General features: G+C 42.7%; 2 protein-coding genes across 8 annotated transcripts in view; both read left to right on the top strand.

Annotated features, from left to right (window-relative positions):
* Positions 1-3,517, top strand: part of LOC121921894 (zinc finger protein 397-like) — an 18,337-nt gene extending 14,820 nt beyond the window's left edge. For all 5 annotated transcript variants that reach the window (XM_042450603.1, XM_042450607.1, XM_042450602.1 and 2 more), the window contains one exon: positions 1,191-3,517. In XM_042450603.1, the coding sequence (XP_042306537.1) occupies positions 1,191-2,260 (1,070 nt within the window). In that variant the 3' untranslated portion in view covers positions 2,261-3,517. The remainder of the gene's footprint in view (positions 1-1,190) is intronic.
* A 3,199-nt stretch (positions 3,518-6,716) lies between these two features.
* Positions 6,717-22,154, top strand: LOC121921802. Of its 3 annotated transcripts, none has more exons than XM_042450357.1 (7): positions 6,717-6,782; positions 8,748-9,694; positions 10,384-10,468; positions 11,420-12,457; positions 14,752-14,886; positions 16,647-18,168; positions 20,357-22,154. In XM_042450357.1, exons 2-7 carry the CDS (start codon positions 8,939-8,941, stop codon positions 20,772-20,774), a joined length of 3,954 nt encoding a protein of 1,317 aa, XP_042306291.1. In that variant the 5' UTR covers positions 6,717-6,782; positions 8,748-8,938; the 3' UTR covers positions 20,775-22,154. The 3 variants fall into 3 exon arrangements, with proteins under 3 accessions (XP_042306291.1, XP_042306292.1, XP_042306290.1); XM_042450358.1 differs by having other exon boundaries at positions 6,742-6,782; positions 8,752-9,694; XM_042450356.1 differs by lacking the exon at positions 6,717-6,782 and adding an exon at positions 6,818-6,856.
* Positions 22,155-22,721: the final 567 nt, after the last annotated feature.

The raw sequence follows: 22,721 nt of genomic DNA, 5'->3' as shown, positions 1-22,721 counted from the left end.
TTATTATTTATTACTATTATATTTATATTCCAACTTTACTTTATGGAGCTCCCAGTGGCATATATGACTCTTCCTTCCCCAGTTTTGTCTATCCAACAACTCTGTGAGGTATGATTGACTCAGAGTAGCTAAACCAAGGTTACCTGAAGAGCATGTTTACTATGTGGGAATTGGAACCCGCTTCTCCTTCTTGCTTGTCCAACATTTTAGAAAAGATGCCAGTGCACAGGACCAACCCTTCAAGTGAACTGATCACTGTCAGTTCATGAAGTCAAGGTTTAAAACTCTCCCTGATCCTACTCCAGTACTTGGACTTCAGTCAGTAACCTAAAAGGCAGGAGGTTGGTCCCTAGTTTGGTATATCTAGAAGCGTAGGAGAAATTCCTGGCACAGATGATTGCTTATTTTTCATGATACAACAAGTCTGATAGAAAGAGGTGAGCCCTGCAAACTATGGCCTGAATCCTATTGTTAATTCTCTCCAGAGTAGACCCATTGAATAAATGGAAATTAGGTAAGTGTTGAATTACCAAGTTAAGAACACATTTGCACTATAGAAGTAATGCAATTTGACACCACTGTAACTTCCATGGCTCCATTTGACAGAATCCTGAGACTTGTAGTTTTATGAGATGTCAGCACTCTTTGGCAGAGAAGGCTAAAGACCTTGTAAAAGTACAAAACCCAGGATTCTATAGGATGAAGCTACAGCACAGGAGAATACCATACTACACTATAGCGCTATTATTCTAACCGTCTAACTAAAAGATTGTATGTACAGCGCTGTGTAAATTTACAGCGCTTTATAAATAAAGGTTAATAATAATATTCCATTTTTACTGCTATGGCTGCCTTCTGTGGCATTCTGGGGTTTGTAGTTTAGTGAAACCTAAGAGCTCTGTGGCTGAGAATTGTAACTGTCCTTCCTTAAACTGCAAATACCAGGATTCCACAGGAGGCAACCATAGCAGTAAAGGTGAAATAATAGTGCTATAACAGTATACTGCAATAATCTCCTTAAAGTGGTATCAATCTGTATTATTCCTATAGTGTAGGTGCACCCTAGCTTTTGATTCATTCGGTCTGCTCTATTCGGGATTTACTAGGCCCATCTGGCTATACTGTGTTATCTAGTTATCTCATTTTAAAAATAGTCTGATTTGTATTTTGTATTTTTCTCTTTCTTCCAGGAGATGGAGGGTGGATGGAAGGAAGTGGGGAGAAGAACTCTTTATTGGTGCATCCTGAGCAAATGGAGCAACTGACAGCATTCTTGAAAACAGATAAAGAGAACAATTTCCTCTGTCAGGGAGAACCTGATGAGAGTCAACAGGGGCCAGAGAGGCAGAATGGAGGTGATAAAGAGGAGGAAGAGGTCCTGGTGGTTTGCTCACAGGATGTTTGCAATACTGCCAATGAATCTCTTATCCAGCAAGATCAGAATATGAAACATGAGGAATATGGGGAAAGCTTCAGTCTAAGCTCACATCTTGATGATGAGCACAAGAGCACCCACAAAGACGAGAAGCCATACCAGTGTTGGCATTGTGGTCAAAGCTTCAGCAGCAGCTCAGATCTTCTGTCACACGAAAGAAACCATGTGGGGGAGAAGTTGTATAAATGCTCCAGCTGTGGAGAAAGTGAGAGAATACATATGGGCCAGAAGCCACATAAATGCTCGAACTGTGGGAATACCTTTGGCTGCAACTCTCAGCAGGAAAAACAGGGAAGAAAGAAAATTCATGCATGTTCAATATGTGGGAAAGCATATACTCAGTTAGCAGGTTTCCTTCAGCACCAGGGAGTCCACAGAGGGGAGAAACCTTACAAGTGCTCCAAATGTGGAGAAAAGTTTGGAACCTACACGGGTCTCAAAGTCCATCGGAGAACTCACACAGGTGAGAATCAGTACAAATGTTCACACTGTGGGATGTGTTTCAGTTGCAGCCCACACTTGAGAGCCCATGAGAGAACCCACATGGCGATGTGCTCCTACTGTGGGAAAAGCTTCAGCAAAAAATCTGAACTTATTGAACATGAGAGGACCCACTCAAGAGAGGATTCATTAGCATGTTTTGCCTGTGGGAAAGCCTTTGAAGTCACTTCTGAACTGGTTGCTCATGTGCGTACCCACACGGAGAAGCCACCAGAATACTCAGACTCCAGGAAAATCTTCCAGTGTTCAGAGTGTGGTGATATTTTCAGGCATGGCTCTGCTCTCAGAGTACATCAGAGAATCCACACAGGTGAGAAGATATAGTAGGAAGTGCTTCACTAATGTCCCATGAGGGAATCCACTTAGCCTTATACTCCTAGCGTGGGACAAGCTTCAGCCCCAACAAGAACTTGTGGGACATGAAAGGACCTGTGCAGCAGAGGAATACCATGCATGTTTTGCCTATGTGAGAATCTTTTGAGTTTATTCAGAATTGTTTGCTCATATGCAAACCAACACAGACCAAGAGCTAGGTCTGCGGAAGAAAGCCTTCAGGGAAAATATGCAACAAATTATGCGCCAGCAAGTCCATACAGAAGACAAATGGCATATATAAACCTGCCAGAGATTTGTTCTTCAGAAGAAAATGCACATACCAGAAAAAGCTACGTAGATGGTTTGAAACACCCCCAATCTTAAATCTTATAAGAGGACCCAAGAGATGGAAGAGACATCATGAATTACTGTCACTGTAATGAAAGCTTCAGGTGAAGTTTCCATTTTATCTTGCAGTAGGGAATTCCCACAGAGGAGGAATGCTTCAATTGTTCAGACTGTGGGGGACTTCAGTTGTTCAGACTTTAAATACAGTAGTTAGTTTGATTTTTTTCCTCATGGGATGCTAACAAAATCACCATCATGGACCACAGCAAGAGATGCTGAGGTAACATAGTGTTTGGTGATGGTTTGAATATGGTCCCTTGGAGTTTTGTGTGTGCGTTTAAAATCATGTTTATCTACATCTTGCATCATGTCAGCATTGGGAGTGCTGGATTTTTAGTTCATACTCATGGAGACTAATACAATCTAAGATTCGATGGGGGATTTTGGTAAATCTGGTGTTCAAAAAAAGATGTACATAAAAGAAGTTCTTGAATTCTGCTGGATCTGACTGGTACCAATATATCATGGACCAAGGAGGAAAGCCCTATGTTAAGAGCAGACTAAAGAAAATCAGGTCCAGATTCATTTAATCTATGCTATTTACTAGGAAATATGAGTCAATAGCACCTTCATGCAAGTTTTCAGAACTGCAGAATTCCAGTGAAGATGCAGCCCTAACTTTCTTCTCTGATTCCTCACCAGTGTTGTATCTACTGTGATATTCTTTTTGCTTTCTGTTGCAATTTTTTGCTTTACGGTTTGTTTTCTGTTCATCGAGGTTATAGGGTAAAGGAAGAAATCCCATGTATTCTGTAAAGAACTAGTTTCAGGAAAAACAGCACCCATTAGTAGAAGCCTTGGCCTCAACGGGACCCAGCTACTCCTTTCTTGTCCCCAATAAAAAAGTTGGAGCCTCAAGCATGATGGGGTTGAGATTTTTTCTATAAGTGGGTCCTGCAACTGAGTGTTGGTGGTGTAGAGGGCTCTCTTGTTCCGGGTTCCAGCCAGCCACGTCCTTTGCCATTTCATCTGTCCCTCCCCAAGTTTTTTTTGCAATTGTTAACAGACGTTGGTCATTACATGGTCATTTCGGGTACAGTGTTACCCCGGGATACGAATGCGCCGCCTTACGCAATTTCCGGGTTACGAAAAAATCCAATTGAAAAAAACTGTTCCAGGTTACGAAGGTTATTTCGGGTTACGAAAGAAATTTTGGTGCTTTTCGGCGCTTTTTCGCACCAAATCGCGGCTTTTCCCCATTAGCGCCTATGGGGTTTCGGCTTGCGAAAGCCTTTCGGGTTACGAAAGCGGCGGCGGAACGAATTATTTTCATAACCCGGGGTAACACTGTATTCAGTGTTCATTTTCCCCATGACTTAGGAAGCTGGGTATGTTTAGCCTGGAGAAGAGAAAGTTAACAGGTGATATGATAGCCCTGTTTAAATATCTGAAGGGATGGCATACTGAAAATGGAGCAAGTTTGTTTTCTACAGCTCTGGAAGACAGGACCCAGAGCAAAGGATTCAAACTACAGGAAAAGAGATTCCATTTCAAGATTAGGAAGAACTTTCTGACCATAAGAGCTGTTTGAGAGTGGAAGACATTGCCTCAGAGAGTGGTAAAGTCTCCTTTTTTGAGGTTTTTAAGCAGAATCTGAATGGCCATCGGTCGGAGATTTAGATATTCCTGTATAACAGAAGGGGGTTGGATTGGAGGGCCCTTTGAGTCTCTTCCAGCTCTATGATTCCCCATTAGGTTTCTTTCCTAAAGATTTTAGCCAATATTTTACACCAGCTATTTAAGTATAAAATTGTGACTCAGTAGTGATCGTAAACATGGAACAATTACTCAGTCTGTAACTGTTTACCATCCACAATTGCTTTTTAATCATGACTGTGACACTGTTGCCGTGATCGTAATTCCACTCCTCACAACCTACTTTACCAAGCATCAGCTGCCCAAGGAGAAGGAGGTCCATACTGTACTGCAGGTGATCAGAGCATGAGTGAATGCTGTTTCCATCTGGTTTGAATGGGTTGGGCCAAGAGAGGTTACATAGGGTGCATCTACCCTGTAGAAATAATGCAGTTGGATGCCACTTTAAGTGCTGCAGCTCCAGCCTTTTGTATCCTGGGATTTGTAGTTTTACAGAGTCTTGAGCCTTCTCTGCCAAAGGCTGCTGGTGCCTTACAAAACTCCCAGGATTTTGTAAGATAGAGCCATGGCAGTTAAAGTGACGTCAAACTGCATTATTTCTACAGTGTAGATACAGTGTAGATACATCCTTAAGTATATTTAACCATGTCACTGATGCAGAATAGTGGCCCATGTCATCTTCTGCAAATGTCAGGGTTTGCAGAATTATCAGGGCCTGATTCCACCCACATTAATGTGTCGCTTGTTCCACTTCATACAAGTGATAAGTTCCAAAGACACAGTGCCTTCTCAGCTTTGCCCTCCTTTGTGATTTTCATATCTGTGACTTCTGTTGTTGACAGTGTCACCGGTACAGGCTGAATCTCCAGTATCTGAAATGCTTGGGATCAAGTATTTTGGAATGTTTGCATATGCATAATGAGGCACCATGGAGATGAGATTCAAGTCTCAACATGAAATTCATGAAAAACCTTATACGCATTGCCAAATGATAATTTTGTTACCCAATGTTTTTAATAATTTTGTGAATGAAACAAAGTTTGTGTTCATTGAACCATCAGAAAGCAATAATGTCATTATCTCAGCCACCCATGGGGACAATTTTGGACTGTAGAGTATTTGGTATTTTGGAATTCTAGATAAGGGAGACTCAGCCTGTATTGGTAATACTTCTGTGGTCTGCTGCCTCTTTGGACACAGCGGAAGGAAATGATAAATTTCTGTTAAAGATTAGTGAGAATAAAGATGTAATGTTTCCCTTCCACTTTCACAGTCCCTGTGAAACCTATCCTTGGGAGTCTTTGGACCCAGGTTAAGAACCCCTGCATTAACCCAAATCACACAATAATAGCACCTTACCATTTGTTCTTAAGCATTCCCACCACAAAAACATCGGAGGGAGTTATGGTTATAGCATGAGCAGGGAACTAGCCATCACATGCTGCAACGAGATTGCTTAAAACAGATTACTTTTGAAGAAGTAACATTGCAAGCTCTGTGCCCTGTCTTGTAAAGCAGTCTTTAAAAATGATCTTCAAGACACTTAAGATTTTAAAATAAATGCAGGCACTGGTTTCCTCGGATCTTATTTTATTGCTTGAGGTAAAACCTGCCTACCTCCCCCCAATTTCACACGCAGCCCCTTCTATAAGCCTAGACTGTGAAAATAATGCAGTTTGACCCCACTTTAACTGCCATGGCTGCATCCTACAGAATCCTGGGATTTATAGTTTTGGGAGACACCAGCACTCTTGGGCAAAGAAAGCCTTGTAAAACTACAAATCCTAAGATTCGCTAGGATGGAGTTTCAGAGCTTAAAGTGGTGTCAAACTGTGTCGTTTCTACAGTGTAGATGCACCCATTGTTCTTGGCTGTACTAATCAGCCCAACAGCTTCCAATAGTCTGCAGTGTAGAAATAATGCAGTTTGGTGCCACTTTAAGTGTCACGGCTCCATTCTACACTTCAGTTGCCATGGCTCCATTCTAGGGTATGTCTACACTGTGAAAATAATGCAGTTTGACGCCACTTTAACTGCCACGGCTCTATTCTCTGGACTCCTGGGATTTGTAGTTTGGTGAGGCATCACCATCATCCCTCTTTGTCAGAGAAGACTCGACCTTGTAAAACTGCAAATCCCAGCTTTCCTTAGCATGGAGTTACAGCACTTAAAAGTGGTGTGGAACTGCATTATTTCTACAGTGTAGATGCACCTTGAGGCTGTTACACTTTGGATATATCATGAGATGACAGGATTCATTGAAGGAAAAAGAAGAAGCAAATGCTGGTTAAATGGAAATGTGTGTAAGGCAAAGAGGGAGGCCACGTGACAGTGCAGACTAGGCCCCTAGCCTAGGAATGAAGGAGTTAAAGTGATAGAGCTTGAATCCTAGAGCGGCCAAAAAGCCCAGTGAGGAAAGGTGCAACACTCTAAAGGGTCCCTTCCGGTGTAACTCCCAAAAGGTTCCCTTCCGGTCTTGGAAGGTACTGGGATGGCCCTATAAATTGCAGAGGAATACCAAAGGCAGGTGAGTTCAAAGGAGCCTTTGGGGAAGGAAAGGGGCTGGAATGGAGTTCCTGGTTCCCAGCCTCCTTAATGGTGGTGAGGCTTTAATCCTCCAGTTAAGGAGGGAAGGAGAGGAGAGCCTTTTAATATATATATATATATATGTATGTATGTATGTATAATTTATAAATTATAGAAGTATAAAATAAAATGAAGTCAATAATTTACCTGTTATTCTGAATAGCCCCATGGGGCTTCATAGGGCAAGGAAAGCAAAGTAGTAGTGTTTAATAACACAGGGTTGGCTGGTTTAAAGCAAATGATTAAAAAAAACACAACTCCTGGTTATGTGTGTCTGTGTGAATATGTGTGTGTGTATAATCACACACACACACACACACACACATATTATTTACTTACTATTCATATATATATATATATATATACATACATACATATATTTAGGGCTCAAGACCCCTGTGAAAGTGGAAAAACAGCAAGTAAGAAACATAGGTACTACAGTGTTACCCCGGGATACGAATGCGCCGCCTTACGAAATTTCCGGGTTACGAAAAAAATCCATTTAAAAAAACTGTTCCGGGTTACGAAGGTTTTTTCGGGTTACGAAAATTTTTTTGGTGCTTTTCGGCGCTATTTCGCACGAAATCGCGGCTTTTCCCCATTAGCGCCTATGGGTTTTCGGCTTGCGAAAGCCTTTCGGGTTACGAAAGCGGCGGCGGAACGAATTAATTTCGTAACCCGGGGTACCACTGTATTCATATATATGAATAAATATTTACATGAGTGTGTGTGCATATAATATTCATATATATATATATTCATATATTAAGGGCTCAGGACCCCCGTGAAAGTGAAAAAGCTGCAAATAAGAAACCACCTGGTTTTTCCACTTGAGAGAACACCTCTCTAGGAATCTCTGGAGCAACTCTATGGTTAAAATGTGGGAATTTGACCATAGAATTGTGCTGGAAGACCTACAAATGTCTTGAGAAGTGTTCTCTCTAGGAATCTCTGGAGCCTCCAGCGTGACACTCTGGTCAAATCCCAGAAGAGTCACATTGGAGGACTGAGAGATTCCTAGAGGGAACAAGTTACTGAAATCCATGAATAGTCAAATCCAAAAGAGTCAAAGCTGCAAATGTGGAGGGATGAGTAAGTATGTGTGCACACATAGTTATAGATAGATAGATAGATAGATATGCATATATGAATATATATTCACACACACACACACACTCAGAGTGTGGTGTAGTGGTTTGAGTGTTGGGCTTCAACTCTAGAGACAAGGGTTCAATTCCCGCTCAGCCGTGAGACCCACTGGGTGACCTTGGGCAATTTGACCTCCCACCCAAGTTTTCTGAATCTCTCCTTCATAACTATATTGGCAGAGCCAGCGTGGAATAGTTGTTTGGGTGTTGGACTAGGACTGGGTAATCTTGGTTGAGTTAAACTGTCTCAGCCTCAGGGGAAGGCAATGGCAAACCTCCTCTGAACAGAATCTTGCCAAGAAAACCCGACGATAACCTCTTGCTGTTGTGTGACTTCCAGTCATTTATGACTTATGGTGACCCTAAGGTGAACCTATCACAGGGTTTTCTTGGCAAGATTTAGTTCAGAGGGGGCTTGCCATTGTCATCCTCTAAGGCTGAGAGAATGTGACTTGCCCAAGGTCTCCCAGTGGATTTCATGGCTAAGGGGATTTGAGCTCTGGTCTCGCCATGTTCTAGTCCAGTGCTGAAACCATTAACCATGCTGCACCTAAGGTAGATTCGCCATAAGGTGGAAATGACTTAAAGATACACAATGACTGTTTGAATTTGGACATTATAACTGTAACATTTGTTGTTGTATCAGAATAAAAAATGTTTCCTCCTCAGCACCGACACTCTAACAAAAATTAAATAATTCCAGACTTCAATTTCCCTTCTCTTCTTTTCACTTTGTGTCTGTTTTTTCTTCTTCCTAGCAAGACAAGATAGTTGTGTTCTCTAGAAGAATGGTTGGCTTCCACCAGTTGCTGCAAGGTCTTACAAAGCCTAAATGACTTCTTGAATTTCTTGAAATGAAGTGTTATACTGATCATACTTGAAGCACTGAGGCATTCCTTGAAAGAGGGAAAGGAGACAAATACAAGAACACTGGTTTCTGTGTTAGGAAATGGATACCGCACAAGAGACGGAGATTACTGTTTTTCTGGTTCCAGAAATAAAAATGGAAGAGCAGGATCCAACAAGTCCTGAAGAAGAAGAAATTAAAGAAGAAGATCCTCTCAAAATTGACAGGAGCAGGGAAGAAGATAATCACATGGTGAAACAGGAGCAAGAGGAAGAACCATCAAGGAACTGGGATGCACGGTTGGAAGAGTTTCTGAAGACACTGCAGCCTCCTCATTCTCCAGGAGAAACCCCAGAGCCCCCTGAGGTGCAGCAACAGATGGATCCTGAAATGACTCAAGTGCCTTCCCAAGGAGAGACAGAGACCAACAAGCAGTCTAGAGGATTGTGGGTTTCCTCAAAGACGCAGCCACATCTCACTGGGGTGAACCAGTTGGAATATGGAACCCATTTGGATGCTACTAGCTATGGGAAGGGGAAGGAGAAAGCCCTAGCAGGAGATGCTGCCAAGTTGGAGATGAGGCGCCGGCGTTTTCGGATGTCGTCCTACCAAGATGCCGATGGGCCTCAAGAGCTTTGCCGGCAGCTCCAGCAGCTCTGTCGACAGTGGCTGAATCCAGACAGAAACACCAAAGAGCGGATGCTGGAACTGGTGATCCTGGAGCAGTTCCTGGCCATTGTGCCAGCTGATATGCATAGGTGGCTCTGGGAGAATGGCCCAGTGACTTGTGCCAAGGCTGTGACCCTGGCAGAAGATTTCCTTCAAAGCCAGCAAGAGGCCAGAGACTTGTTGCAGCAGGTGAGTGGGTTTCCAGCTGGTCTCCTTGAAATATTGTTGTAAGGTGTCTTTATCAGTGGGGAAACACAATTGAGTCACCTGGCAATCTCAATCAGGGTATTGGCTGTTTGACTGCTAACATTGGCTGTTGTTCTTTAGAAGGTTTTGTGGTTGCCTGGGACTAGATGAAGACTGCTTGAAACCTGGTGAATCTCTGCAAGTCAGTGTTGGTAATACTAGTTGGGTAGACCAATGATTCAATGTTATATTCGCATATCAGGATGAGCCATGTTTTTTGTTAACTATAGTTTGTTAAACCACAGACTGCACAGTACACATCCAAACAAACCATGCCTTTTCCTGGCCTAATTTCTGGTTTGTTTTTCTCAAATTCTGTTTGTTAGCTCCTGTTTCCAGGCTTGGCAACTGGGGAAAGGACCCAGTGACAAGCAGGGTTTTTCCCCATTTTTCTGAAAGCCTTTTTCTCCCTGAACAAGCAGTTAGCAACAACAATTTGAGCTGTAATAGGGATGAGATAAGACTTTACTGTTGCCTAATAAAAGCAAATGGCTGGTTTCTCACTCCAAATACATATTGTTAACCTCTGGTAGCCAGAATAATTTGTCCAAACTGTGTTTTGTGTGTACTTTATTGGTTTGTATCATGCACCGGGCTTCTCTTTGCACTCAGAATGTATAAATCTTCCCCAGGGAACACAGAGCCTTCCAGACACAGTGGAGGTGCATCTCTCTGCAGAAACTAAACAGGAAGATAAGGCCAGTGCAAACTTGCTAGGTGAGTGAGTGTCCATGTGGTTTTCCTCACTGAGCTTTATGGCAATTATGAAGCAGGTTGGGAAAGTGGCTTACTGGCTAGGAGGAATTCTGGGAGTTGTAGTCTAAAAAGCAAACCTTCCCCCAGACACCATGGAAATTGAAAAATGTGCCCCCAGATTGGCCAAAATGGCAGGTGGAAGTGACAGTGGATCATTTTGGGTGTGCTAAAACATGCTGGTGCTGCCTGCCAGGTGGGTGCAAAGTGGAAAAGTGCCACCCGTCTCCTTGTGTAGTTGCTCACCTCTGTTCTAGGGGTTAGAAAGAACTGAAGGTGGAGAGTGGTGGCTGTTAGATGATGGTATTGTATATTTAACTTATTTATTCCATGTATATGCACTCTTTCTTTGAAGGATCTCTAGGGCATGTGTATGATTCCACATCCCCCAGTTTTATTTGTACAGCAGTCCTGTGAAGCAGGTCATGGTATCATAGAATTAGTGGAGACCACTTTTGCCATCCAGTCCAATCCACTGCCATGCAAGACACCATCAAAGCACTCCTGAGGCGACCATCCAACCTCCAAAAAATCTCCAAAAAAGGAGACTCCACCACACTCTGAAGCATTGTGTTCCACTCTCAGACAGTGGACTGAGGGGGCTGAGGAAAGAGACTGATTTATGGCTACTTGCGGGAGCATCACGGTTGGGTAGGGGTTGGATCCTGTGCCCTTCTGAGTCTCATCCAACATTTCAACCACCATGACATATCATAGAAGCTGCCCTTCCAGTGATCTGACCCTTGACACTTGTATAAACGTGAAGGTTTTGCCATCATAGATTCCTACTTATTTTCCAGGGACACTAGAGTTGATGGGAAGAGATGAACTACACAGATTGGCTGTATTGTATTATCTCACCTTTTTAGAAAAGGTCTGATTTGTATATTTGTATTCTGATTTTTCTTCCCACAGGTGGTGAGTGTCTCAGAGAAAGTGGGAAAGAAAATCTATTATTGAAGAGATCTGAGAAAATGGAGCAACTGCCAACATGCCTGAAAACAGATATAGAGAACAATTTTTTGTGTCATAGCGAATCCAGTGAGAGTCAACAGAAGGGAGACAGGAAGAATGGGAATGCCACAGAGAAGAATGGGGATTTGTTTGTTTCTTCACATGGGCATTGTAAGGCTGGCAGTGAATCCACCAGCCAGCAGGATGACAATACAACATACAATGAATGTCGGAAAAGTGTGCACCTTCCTGTGCATGAAAACTCTCATGTACTGGAGAAGCCATACAAGTGCTGGCACTGTGGCCAAAGCTTCAGTAGCAGCTTGGATCTTCTGTCACATGAGAGAAACCATGTGGGTGAGCAACTGTATAAATGCTCCCACTGTGGAGGAAGCGAGAGAATTCACATGGGACGGAAACCAAGTAAATGTTCACACTGTGGGAATACCTTTGGCTGTAACCCTCAAGAGGAAACATATGGAGGAAAGAAATTTCATACCTGCACAGAATGTGGGGAAAAGTATATTCATATATCAGGATTACTTAAACACCAGGGAGTTCACAGGGGAGAGAAACCTTATAAATGCTTAAAGTGTGGGGAAAACTTTGGAACCTACTCAAATTTCAGAGCACATTGTAGAACTCACACAGGGGAGAAGCAGTATAAATGTTTGCAGTGTGAGATGTGTTTCAGCAGTATTACACGTTTGAGAGCCCACGAAAGAATCCATGTGGCTGTGTGCTCCTCCTGTGGGAAAAGCTTCAGCCAAAAATCAGAACTTATTGAACATGAGAGAACTCACACAAGGGAGGATTCTTTCGTGTGCTTTGACTGTGGAAAAGCCTTCGAATACAACTCGGAACTGGTGGCTCATGTGCGAACACACAAGGATAAGAAACTGGAATGCCCCGACACCAAGAAAACCCTCATTTGCGCAGAATGTGGAGATACCTTTAAATATGCCTCAGCCTTCAAAGCCCACCAGAGAGTCCACAGAGGTAAGAACCCAGTGTATATGTGGGCGGGGGGGAGGGGGAGGGGATGTCTATGGAGATGGTACAACAAACCTTTAACTCCGACTTCTTCATAAATACAAAATGTATATTGAAATGTACTAACAAATTTGCTGTAGTGAAATAGTGTGTGTCAAGGGGACAGATTGTCAACAAGCAAACAGCAAACTCCTCTCAGCTCCATCTGTCTCAAACTGGAAATATTTGGGATTTCCCTGCCAAAGCAGGGTGAGGGGAATCAGTGCTTCTTCAGGATCCCCCTGCCTCTGTTTTGGGAGTGGTATCTAAGCTTCTTTTAGGACCCCTTCTGCTGTCCCTGCTATGGTAGAGCAATCCCAAAGAAATCCCACTACCAGAATTTTTTCAGCTGTATTTCTGTATTGCCCTGTGTATAAGTCGACCCAAGGTTTTTGGGTTATTATTTTGGCATAAATTATTTGACTTATAGTTGAGTACTTACGGTAGTACTTACTCTACCATTCTTTTGCTGTAACTCTATATGTATAGTTACACTGGAGAAAGGTCTATTTAACTCCATGTGACTTGATACCTGAGTAAACCTATTCAGTATTGCAGCTGCTAAGTGCCTTTTTGAGGTCCCCATTATTGTGTCGTCTAAAGCTTCTCACAAGAAAGGTACCAGAGACTGAAACAAACTGGGTGGTATCTCTTAAAATCATTTAGTTCAACCCACAATCTGCTTGTCAAACAGTTTATGCCATTATTGAGTTCTTTTCACCTATTAGTCAAATTTCATTTTTGTACTGAGACCACCATTTTTTTTAGTCCTGTCCTCTGAAGCAAGAGTAAACCAATCTGCTTGGTTTGGTTTACCTATATAATAGTTTTTAAAATATTTGAAAAACTATCACACTATCACTAGGGAGCCTGTGGTTAAATGCCTGTACTGCAGCCAAAACATGAGTTTGATCCTACAGGGCTCCAGGCTGATTTAGCCTTCTCTTCTAATTTAGGTCGGTAAATGAGACCTAGCTTGTTGAGGGCAATTGGCTTACAGATTGTAAACTGCTTACAGAGTGCTGAGTTCACTGTTAAGCAGTATAGAAATGTAAATGCTATCGTTCTCCCATAATTTTGTTATATCCTAACCCCGCAGATGGCCCTCATAGACTTGATCCTTGTCCTTCCACACTGTTTTTTACAGCATCATTGCACAAACTAATCTTTATCTGTATGTTGAAACTTCTGTTTCATAAACTATTCATGTGATATATAGACCTGCGACTCTGGGAATGCTACAGTACTACGGTGTCTATCTGGGCAGCAGTTGTTCAAGGGTGTTGATCACTTTGGTGCCATAGCAGTAGAGTAGAGTAGAGCAGATAAGTAGAGCTCAGTACAGCTCTCTATTTTTTATTTTGCTATTGGTGTGTGCCTTCAAGTCGTTTCTGACTTATGATGACCTTAAAGCAAACTTATCCAGGGGTTTTCTTGGCAAGATTTATTCAGAGGAGGTTTGCCATTGCCTTCCACTGAAACTGAGAGCATGTGACTTGCCCAAGATTATGGCCAAGCTGAGAATTGAACCCTGGTCTCCAGAGTTTCAGTCCAACACTCAAACAGCAATGCCACTCTGGTACTGATCATCCTGGCACTGATTTTCAAGTGATCAGAAATCACATATTAGAACTCACATGATATCTGGCAACCAAACCTTTTGAAGAAGGACTGAGGGAGCTCCTTCAATCTAGAGAAGAGAATATTGGGATGTGAAGCAATACCTGTCTTTAAATATCTGAAAGGATGTTGTAGAACCAGTGGGTTTCCCACTGCTCCAGAGACTAGAACATAAATCAGTGGATTCAAATTACAAGAAAAATGCTTCCACCTAAACATTAAGATAAACTTTTTTTTTACAGTCAGATGTTCCACAGTGGAATAGGTTGCCTTGGAGGGTAGTGGACACTTTATCTAAAGATCTTTAAACAGAGGTTGGATGGCCATCTTTCCAAAGTGCTTGAGCTTGAACCCCTGCACAGCAGGGGTTGGAGTAGATGGCCCACTGGGTCCCTGTCGATTCTTATGATTCTAATGTGTGGCCTGTAATTTGTTCTCTCCTCCCAACAACAGGGACATGACACCATCATATTACACTTGTAACACGAGATATAAGCTTATTGTAATAGCAATGAGGTCTGTCTAGTTACTCATCATGGAGGTCTGTCCTTACTAAATGAAGGGGGAGGGATATTACATGATTTCTTTGTTGCTCACAGTCTGCCTAGTGCTGCACTGTTTTGTGCTTTCATTGTCTTTAGGAGAACACAGGAAGGAGCAACAAGATCAGGAGGAGTGTGTTGAGAGACCAAAAGAGATTAAGAGAAAGACAGAAGAAGAGGACCAGGACACTGAGGAACCAAGAAAGAGACAGCGGCTCACTATGGAGACAAGAAGTGAGTAGGGATGTAAAGAACATTCACAAATACCTCAGCTAATGAAGCTGACATGTTTCTGAGCATTACTTCTTTAACAGAAAATTTGGTACTAGAGGCAGGGATAATGTTGAAAGAATAGGAATTGGTTCTTATACCACAAGAAAAGAAGATCACTGCAACATGTTTCAGAAAACCTTTTATTCAAAATGAACAGTAGGTGTGAAGTGAAACAACCAGTGAGGTAAGCTTTGCATAAGTAAATACATTTTCAACCTTCTGGAGACCTCCTGGAGGATTCTTCCAGAATGCATCTAGAGATGGCTTTTTCTTACAACAGCCTCCATATTCCTTATGATTTCGTTTTGGTGGCCAGACTTACAGACCAGAGCTTTTGTAGCATGCTGGAGATGGCTAACACTGCAGATTTATTTTGCTGTCTCCCTTTTCTTTCTGTTTTGCTTTTCATGCATGCTTATGATATTCTGGAAGAAGCTGCTGTTTCCCTTGCCCATTATAGGCATGCACCACAGATACAGTAAGGTCAGTGACAACTAAATCCTAGCACAAGCTTTATTACATTCTTTGCTCCAGATATAATGCTATAACTTGACATAAAAAGTCTCCAGTCTTCCTTCAGTTCCCGTGCTACTAAAAAATTTCCAGCTAGGCAGAGGATGCTAAGAAAAGAAGGGAGAGGGTAGGTGTGAAGCCTTTGTAAAAAGGAATTTCACTGTCATGGGCTTTGTGAAATGAGAGATGCATATAGTCCTAATACAGGGTTCATTCAAACTGTGGATTCCTGGTGATTTGTATTGCACTATTTAATGATGGTTCTCAGTACTTCTTAATGGTTTTTTAATGCTTCGCTTTTTAAAAGGGCAACATATTTGGGTTCATTTCTGGGCATCCTTGTGAAAAAAATTTAATGGTTTGTATTTTAACATGTTTTATTTTAATTTATAACTGTTTTAATTCTTGAAATTGTTTAATTGTTTTTTAATTTTTATATTTTGTATATATTTAATATCGTTGTATTGCTTTTAAATTGCATTGTTTTATACTTATTGTTCACTGCCTTGAGTCCCTGTGTTTAGGGAAAGGCCGGATATAAGATGATGATGATGATAATATACAAATATTAATTAGCATTTATTTAAAACAACCAGGTTGTCAATGACCATTGGACAGAGCTAATTGTAACACAAGTACACATATCATAGTCTTCAGAATTTTAGCAGCAGAAAAGAAGAACTTAGCCACTAATTCTATTATACTTTTCTCAGAACTCCTAGTAAGTGCACCAGGTACCTGCTGACAGACCTGCCTAGGAACATAATTAGTAAAGGTGAAATTAATCTCAATCTTGAGTCTATTGCTCTGTGTCCTATTCTCTAAGCTTGCTCCATCCTCAATATGACATCCTTTCAAATATTTAAACATGGCTATCACGTCACCCCTTAACCGTCTCTTCTCTAGGCTAAATATTCACAGCTGCCTAAGTTGCTCTTCATAGGGCATAGTTTCCAGACCTTTCACCATTTTGGTTGCCCTCCTCTGGACATGCTTCAGATTGTCAACATCTTCTTTCAATTGTTGTGACCAAAACTGAACACAGTTTCCAGGCAAGGTCTGACCAAAGTATAGATGAGATAGAGACTCTGCAGAACCCACTCCACAAGGGCAAACTTCTTCCTTATAAAGGATTCCCTTGAAGTGACCCTCTAATAAAGCAGAGGGAATAAATAAATTAATCAGTCTCTCTCTCTCTCTTTTTGCAGGCAAGACTGCTGTGGCTAAGGCTGCTGTGATGGAGGGATCCGCCAGTGAGACAGAGTTGACTGATGAGCAGGCACAGCCAAAATATGAGCAGGGCTCTCCCAATAAAAATACAGTGCAGCAGCTGATGAAGACAGCAGTCCCCCAACAACAAGTGCCCATGGTTTTTGATGACGACAGTGAGGACAATGATGCTGATTCTGATGGTCCCCCTGTGAGAAGCAGGAGATGTATCAAACAGAATGTCACTCAGAAGATTCTTGATAGGACACTCATGAATTACATTGTGGAGGAGACTGTGCCACTTCAGAATGTGCACAAACCTACCTTCCTTGCACTGGTTTGCCTTGGTCTTCCAAAGGACCTCACCATTATGTGTGCTAATACCCTGAGGGACAGAATTGAGAAGAAGGCGGCCAGCATGAGGGAAAGCTTTGTGAGCCGGATGGGCACTGTATCCCATGTGGCGACCACTGCTGATTGCTGGACTGATGGCAAGAGGAACTTCTTAGGGGTCACAGCACATTGGATCAGCACAACAACTCTAAAGCGGGAGTTTGGGGCCTTGGCATTCAAGCATCTCAAAGGATGTCTCACATACAGTGTCCTTGTAAAAGCCCTGCGTGATATTCATGTGCAGTATGGGATTCATGACAAAGTTGTGTGCATGACCACAGACAATGGCTCCAGCTTTGTGAAAACATTCCAAGTATTGAGGGCCAAAGAACTTGCAGATGCTGCAGGCAGCATTGTGGATGATAATAATGGTGCCAACCAGGACAAGTCTGAGATGGAGTTTGTTCCTATTTCTGAGATCCTGGACACAGGTAACCAGGCAGAGGAAGATGCACCAGAGTTGAATTCCAAGTTGCCACCCTACCAGAGGTGTGCCAGCTACACCCTTAACCTGGTAGCAACACATGATGTAGAAGCCATGCTTTCTGACTCCTCCCAATGTAGCTCCCTTAGTTCTTTCCAGAAACATTTTTGTACCTTGATGAGAAAGTGCAGAAAGCTGTGGTCAAAGCAGAACAACTCAGTGCAAATTGCAGCGTACATCTATGAACAATGTGGTATGTATTTGACAGTACCAGACAAGACCAGGTGGAAGGCCATTTTTGAGGCACTGATGCAGTTAAACAAGCTCCTCTGTACTGTGCCACTAAAAGTGGATGCCATAATGGACAGGTGTTCCTTGGCCAGGATCACAGATGATGAGTGTCTAGTGTTGCAGGAGTACACTGAGATCATGGGGCCACTAGCACTGTCTCTTGATATCCTACAGCGGGAGAATGGCATGTTCATGGGGTATCTGCTGCCAACACTACATAGTCTGGACCGCAAGTTACAAGGGCTAGAAAATAAACCTGTACCCTACACTCACTGTCTTCCACTCTTGAGGGGTGTGCGGGAAGCCCTAAGGAAACGATTTGCAGGTATTTGGGAAGACAAGGAGCTTCTCCTGGCAGCCTGCTTACACCCTCGTTTCAAAGTAGACTGGTTGGATTCTGCCCAGACTGAAAGGTAAGAAATTAAGAAGTTCTTCAGATGGAGCAGCTCAGAGTGGGGGTGGATGCAAGAAATCCAGCCTTCTTTTTCTTCTCACAATGGCCAGTTTGAGACTAAGGGTGAGAATTGGGTGGCCCATCACATGTTTTTAGACTGCTATTGCCAGAACAACCCCAGCCAGTGTAGCCAATGGTGTGGAATGCTAGGAGCTACATTTCAACAACATACGTGAGGTGGACCATAATTCATCCCACCTGCTATCCGCAAATGTAAAATGAGGCTCTACTTAACCCACCTTCTACCACCACTGTGTGGGGCCTAGGATTAATTGTCCTAGGAAGTCTTGTGTTACCTGTATGAGACTCTTGTTCCACTTGTGGAAACCACCTGTGAAAGTACTCTTATGGTTATCTAGGCGGCTGCCACCTTCTATGAATACCAGTGTAATACCAGTGATAGTCACCGTTGTGATTCTTACCAGCTGGCATCCAGTTGGTGGCATATGCCAGTGTAAGTTAACCATACACCTTTCTGTGTCTCTTTGTGGCTGTTGTAGAGTTTAATATTCCCTTTCCCCTTTGCAGCAACAAATCCACACACCCCAGACTTAAAGCCCCCCCCCCTCCCCATAGCTACTCTATGCCTGATGTAGAGCAAGGGATGGAGAAATCACAGAAATTTCTCGCTCTGTTCTTGTAGCCAGATATGAAATGATTATCCTAACCACTGCAACCTCTGGAGAACCTTGGTGGGCCTCAGCAGATGATGCTTTGTACCTGGCTAAAAGGACCTATCCATCTAATTCTGTGATCCTTTCATTCCCACTCTCCATCAGGCATGGAATAGCCTTTAGCAACTCTGTAGTATGTCGGGCAGGGTGCTTAGCATAGCGTATGCAAAATTATGGTGCTACACTGACCTATGGAGGATTGCAACCATAGTATGGATTCTTTTCTGTAATCTCAGCCTCAGTCTTTAAACATAACAACTCCAGTTGTATATCCATTGTAACCACAGACACTGATGTGCAGCAAGTATTCCCAATCTAATAATAGCACAGTAACTTAAGATACACGTATGTGTGTCATGAGAATTTCCTTCCTGACATGAGGAGAAGGCCACACAGCAATCATACTGTGTTGTCATAATACGAAGACTTACATAACCTCAGAAATAGCAATAGCAATAGCAGCTTCGTGTATATACCACTTTATACCACCTAAGCAGTTTCTAAGCGGTTTACAGCTGTAAGCCAATTGCCCCCAACAACCTGGGTACTCATTTTAGCGACCTTGGAAGGATGCAAGCCTGAGTTGAACCTAAGCCTTGGCTGGTATTGAACTCACAACCTTGTGGTTTGTGAGTGGGTGGCTGCAGTACAGTCATTTAACCACTGCATCACCAGGGCATATTTATGTAAGTATGTAAATCCTTACATAACTGTGTAACATCAGATCACACAATTCCCACCACTAATCTAGATGAAACATATTAAACCCAGGATTGGCAGAATGCAGCCCATCAGCTGCATGCAGCTCTGAAACCTCAAACTGTGGCTTCTGTGCCCTCCACCTAAATAACCCAGACCCCTCCAATTTAATTTTTTTAAAAAATGTTGACAAAAATTGTGCTGATTTCCACACAATTTTCCACCTGAAAACTGGCCAATGTGATCCCAAAGTGCCTACAAATGAAGTGGTTTTCTTTTCCCACATCCTCAGCCTCCTTCCAAAGAAAATTGGGCAAAAATGGTTGCTGAAAGTGATGCAGTGTCACAAATTGTGGTAGTGTGGTCTGCCAGGAATGCAGAAGGGAATTGGCCCCACCCTTTCCAGAGTTGTCTTCCCCGATCTAATTTTTTTCTAAAGGGATCTTGCAGCACCTTTGAGAGTAAGTGAAATAAAGAAATTGGTAGCTTGAGCTTTCATAGACTTGTGCCTACTTCCTCAGATGCATGTTGGAAGTAGACTCAAGTTACGAAAGCTCATGCTACCAGCTTCTTTCTTTCAGTTAATCTCAAAAGTGCTATAAGATCCCATTGCATACTGATTTTCCAGACTAATATGGCTATGTCTCTGAATTATTTTTTATTAAAATGAGCAGTGTGAATTCTTTGTAAACATCCCGGGAGCTAACAAATTGTGAATGAAAAAGTACTTCCTTTGGTCCCCTCACTTGAATCGACCCATTCCCTTTCTTCTAGGTCAGCTGCGGAGGCCTTGTTGAAAGCTGAACTCAAGGGTGCAGTCACTGAGATCACTGAAGGGATCTCAGAGGAAGACCAGGAAAGGGACAGTGGTTTACTTGACTTTTTCGACATCAGGCCCCAACAAGGGAAATCAGTAGTGGACCCTGTTGAGGAGGAAATCTCAAAGTACCTGAAGACGCCCAGCAGGGAGCTGTCATCCCTGCTTGCCTTTCCAAGTATCCAGCAGAGTTTTTTGAAGTACAACACAGGAGTGCCTTCAAGTGCTGCGGCGACACACCTCTTCTGTAGAGATGGGAACGTCATGACTGTTGAAAGACGTTCCTTGGTGGATGACGTCTATGAGCACTTGGTTCTTCTGAAGCAGAACAGGGCTTTTTCACTACTTCAAGTTTCAAAACACAGTTCCGTTTGAGAAACAAAGTCAACAAAATAGCATTTAAAATGTGACTGCATTTAAAAGAACATTGGTTTTTGTTCTTCTTGTACCCATTTACACCACACAGTCATAGCATTGTGATTGTACTTTAACTGCAGTGGCTGCATCCTATGAAATCCATAGATTTACAGTTTAGGAAAGGGTAGAATTTTCAGTCAGGGAAGCTCAAATGCAATTTGTTGTTTGCCTCCAAGTTGTTTTCACCTGAGGGTCACCAAATGGCAGGATTTTCTTGGCAAGATTTGTTCAGTGATTTGCTTGCCTTTGCCTTCCCCGGAGGCTGAGAGTGCATGCAAATGATAAATCCCAGGATTCATTAGGCTATTGCCATGATAGTTCAAATGGATTCATAGTATTATAATTAAGAGAAAGTGTGGTGTGCTGGTTTGAGTGTTGGGCTAAGGCTCTGGGAGACCTGGTTGACCATGGAAACCCACTGGGTGACCTTGGGCAGTTCACACTCTCTACCTCAAAAGAAGGCAAAGGCAAACCTCCTCTGAACCAATCTTGCCAATATAACCCTGTGGATAGGGTCACCTTAAGTCAGAAACAACTCGAAGGCACATAAGTGTAGGGTTTTGTTGTTCAGGAGGGGGACCATCTCACACTGGGTAATTTTTTATATAATAGTTTCTGAAAAATTCTGCCTTTGGTCAAGGTTTCTCTGAAAAGGTGATTTCTGTCTTTGCTTGTTGCTAGCCATAAACTGTCTGTTATACTGAGAATATTTACAACTCCAGATATGCTACTACCTTAAATGAGAGCAAGGTTTTGTATGAGAGAATACAGGCACACAGTGCTTAGCTGCACAGGAATTATTATGAAACCACAGCTGTGTGTTTGCCATTACGATTAAAATATAATGTAATGCAACACAGGTTTGGTAGCCCTTCATAGTTTCCAAAATATAACCGCACAGTACGTTCATTTTAATAAAAAAACAAGGCAATTGAAACTGCTTACCAATTAGGCTGAAATAGAGGTTTCCAAAAATGACAAATGCCATGGGTTACTCTGCAGTGTTGCTTTTTCAAGAATTAAGAAAAATGTTTTCTGGCATATATTTGAGACAGATTTTTGAAATTATGAGCTATCTAGCAATATCAAAAACATAATAATAATAAAATAATAATTTTTTAATTTTTATCCCGCCCTTCCAATGATCAGGGCGGCTTACAGTAGGATTAAAATACAATACATCCAAAATACACGAGAATTAAAAAACCGTAAAATACAGCAACATTACAAAGACTAACAAATAAAAAGCCCCAATAGCCCAACCTCATGGCCACGGAAGAGGAGGGAGGCCCACAGGATATTTATTCGGGGAATGTCTGTTGGAATAGGAAGGTTTTGAGGTCCTTCCTAAATTGGGCCAGGGTGGTAGATGAGCGGAGCTCAGTGGGCAGCTTATTCCAAAGGGCTGGGGCAGCCGTGGAAAATGTCCTCCGCGAGGTGGAGGCTAGTCTGGCCCCAGGCACCTTCAGTAGTTGCTGCCCAGACGTTCTGAGGGTGCGAGGCGGAATGTACGGGGAGAGACGGTCCCTTAGGTATCCTGGGCCCAAGCCATTTAGGGCTTTATAGGTAATAACCAACGCCTTATATTGAGCTCGGAAGCGAATGGGCAGCCAATGGAGGTCTTTTAGCACAGGTGTTATATGGCTGGTCCTGGGGGCACCAGTGACCAGCCGGGCTGCCATGTTCTGCACCATTTGTAGCTTCCGAGTTTGGTATAAGGGTTGCCCCATGTAGAGTACATTGCAGAAATCCAGTCTCGAAGTTACCAGAGCATGTACAACAGTTTCTAGGTCCCTCTGGGCCAGGTATGGGCGCAGCTGGCGGATCAGCCGAAGCTGATAACGTGTTCTTGACCGTTGCATTCACCTGGGCAGACAGGTGAAGCGACGAGTCAAGAAGCACCCC

This window comes from Sceloporus undulatus, chromosome 2, assembly GCF_019175285.1.
Source record: "Sceloporus undulatus isolate JIND9_A2432 ecotype Alabama chromosome 2, SceUnd_v1.1, whole genome shotgun sequence".
Taxonomy (NCBI): Eukaryota; Metazoa; Chordata; class Lepidosauria; order Squamata; family Phrynosomatidae; genus Sceloporus; species Sceloporus undulatus.
This window is presented reverse-complemented; position numbering and strand designations above follow the sequence as displayed.

Coding starts and splice junctions, on each gene's coding strand:
- LOC121921802 (XM_042450357.1), top strand. CDS start 8,939: ATGGATACCGCACAAGAGACGGAGATTACTGTTTTTCTGGTTCCAGAA. Junction 9,695..10,383: donor CCAGAGACTTGTTGCAGCAG/GTGAGTGGGTTT, acceptor AATCTTCCCCAG/GGAACACAGAGCCTTCCAGA. Junction 14,887..16,646: donor GCTCACTATGGAGACAAGAA/GTGAGTAGGGAT, acceptor CTCTTTTTGCAG/GCAAGACTGCTGTGGCTAAG.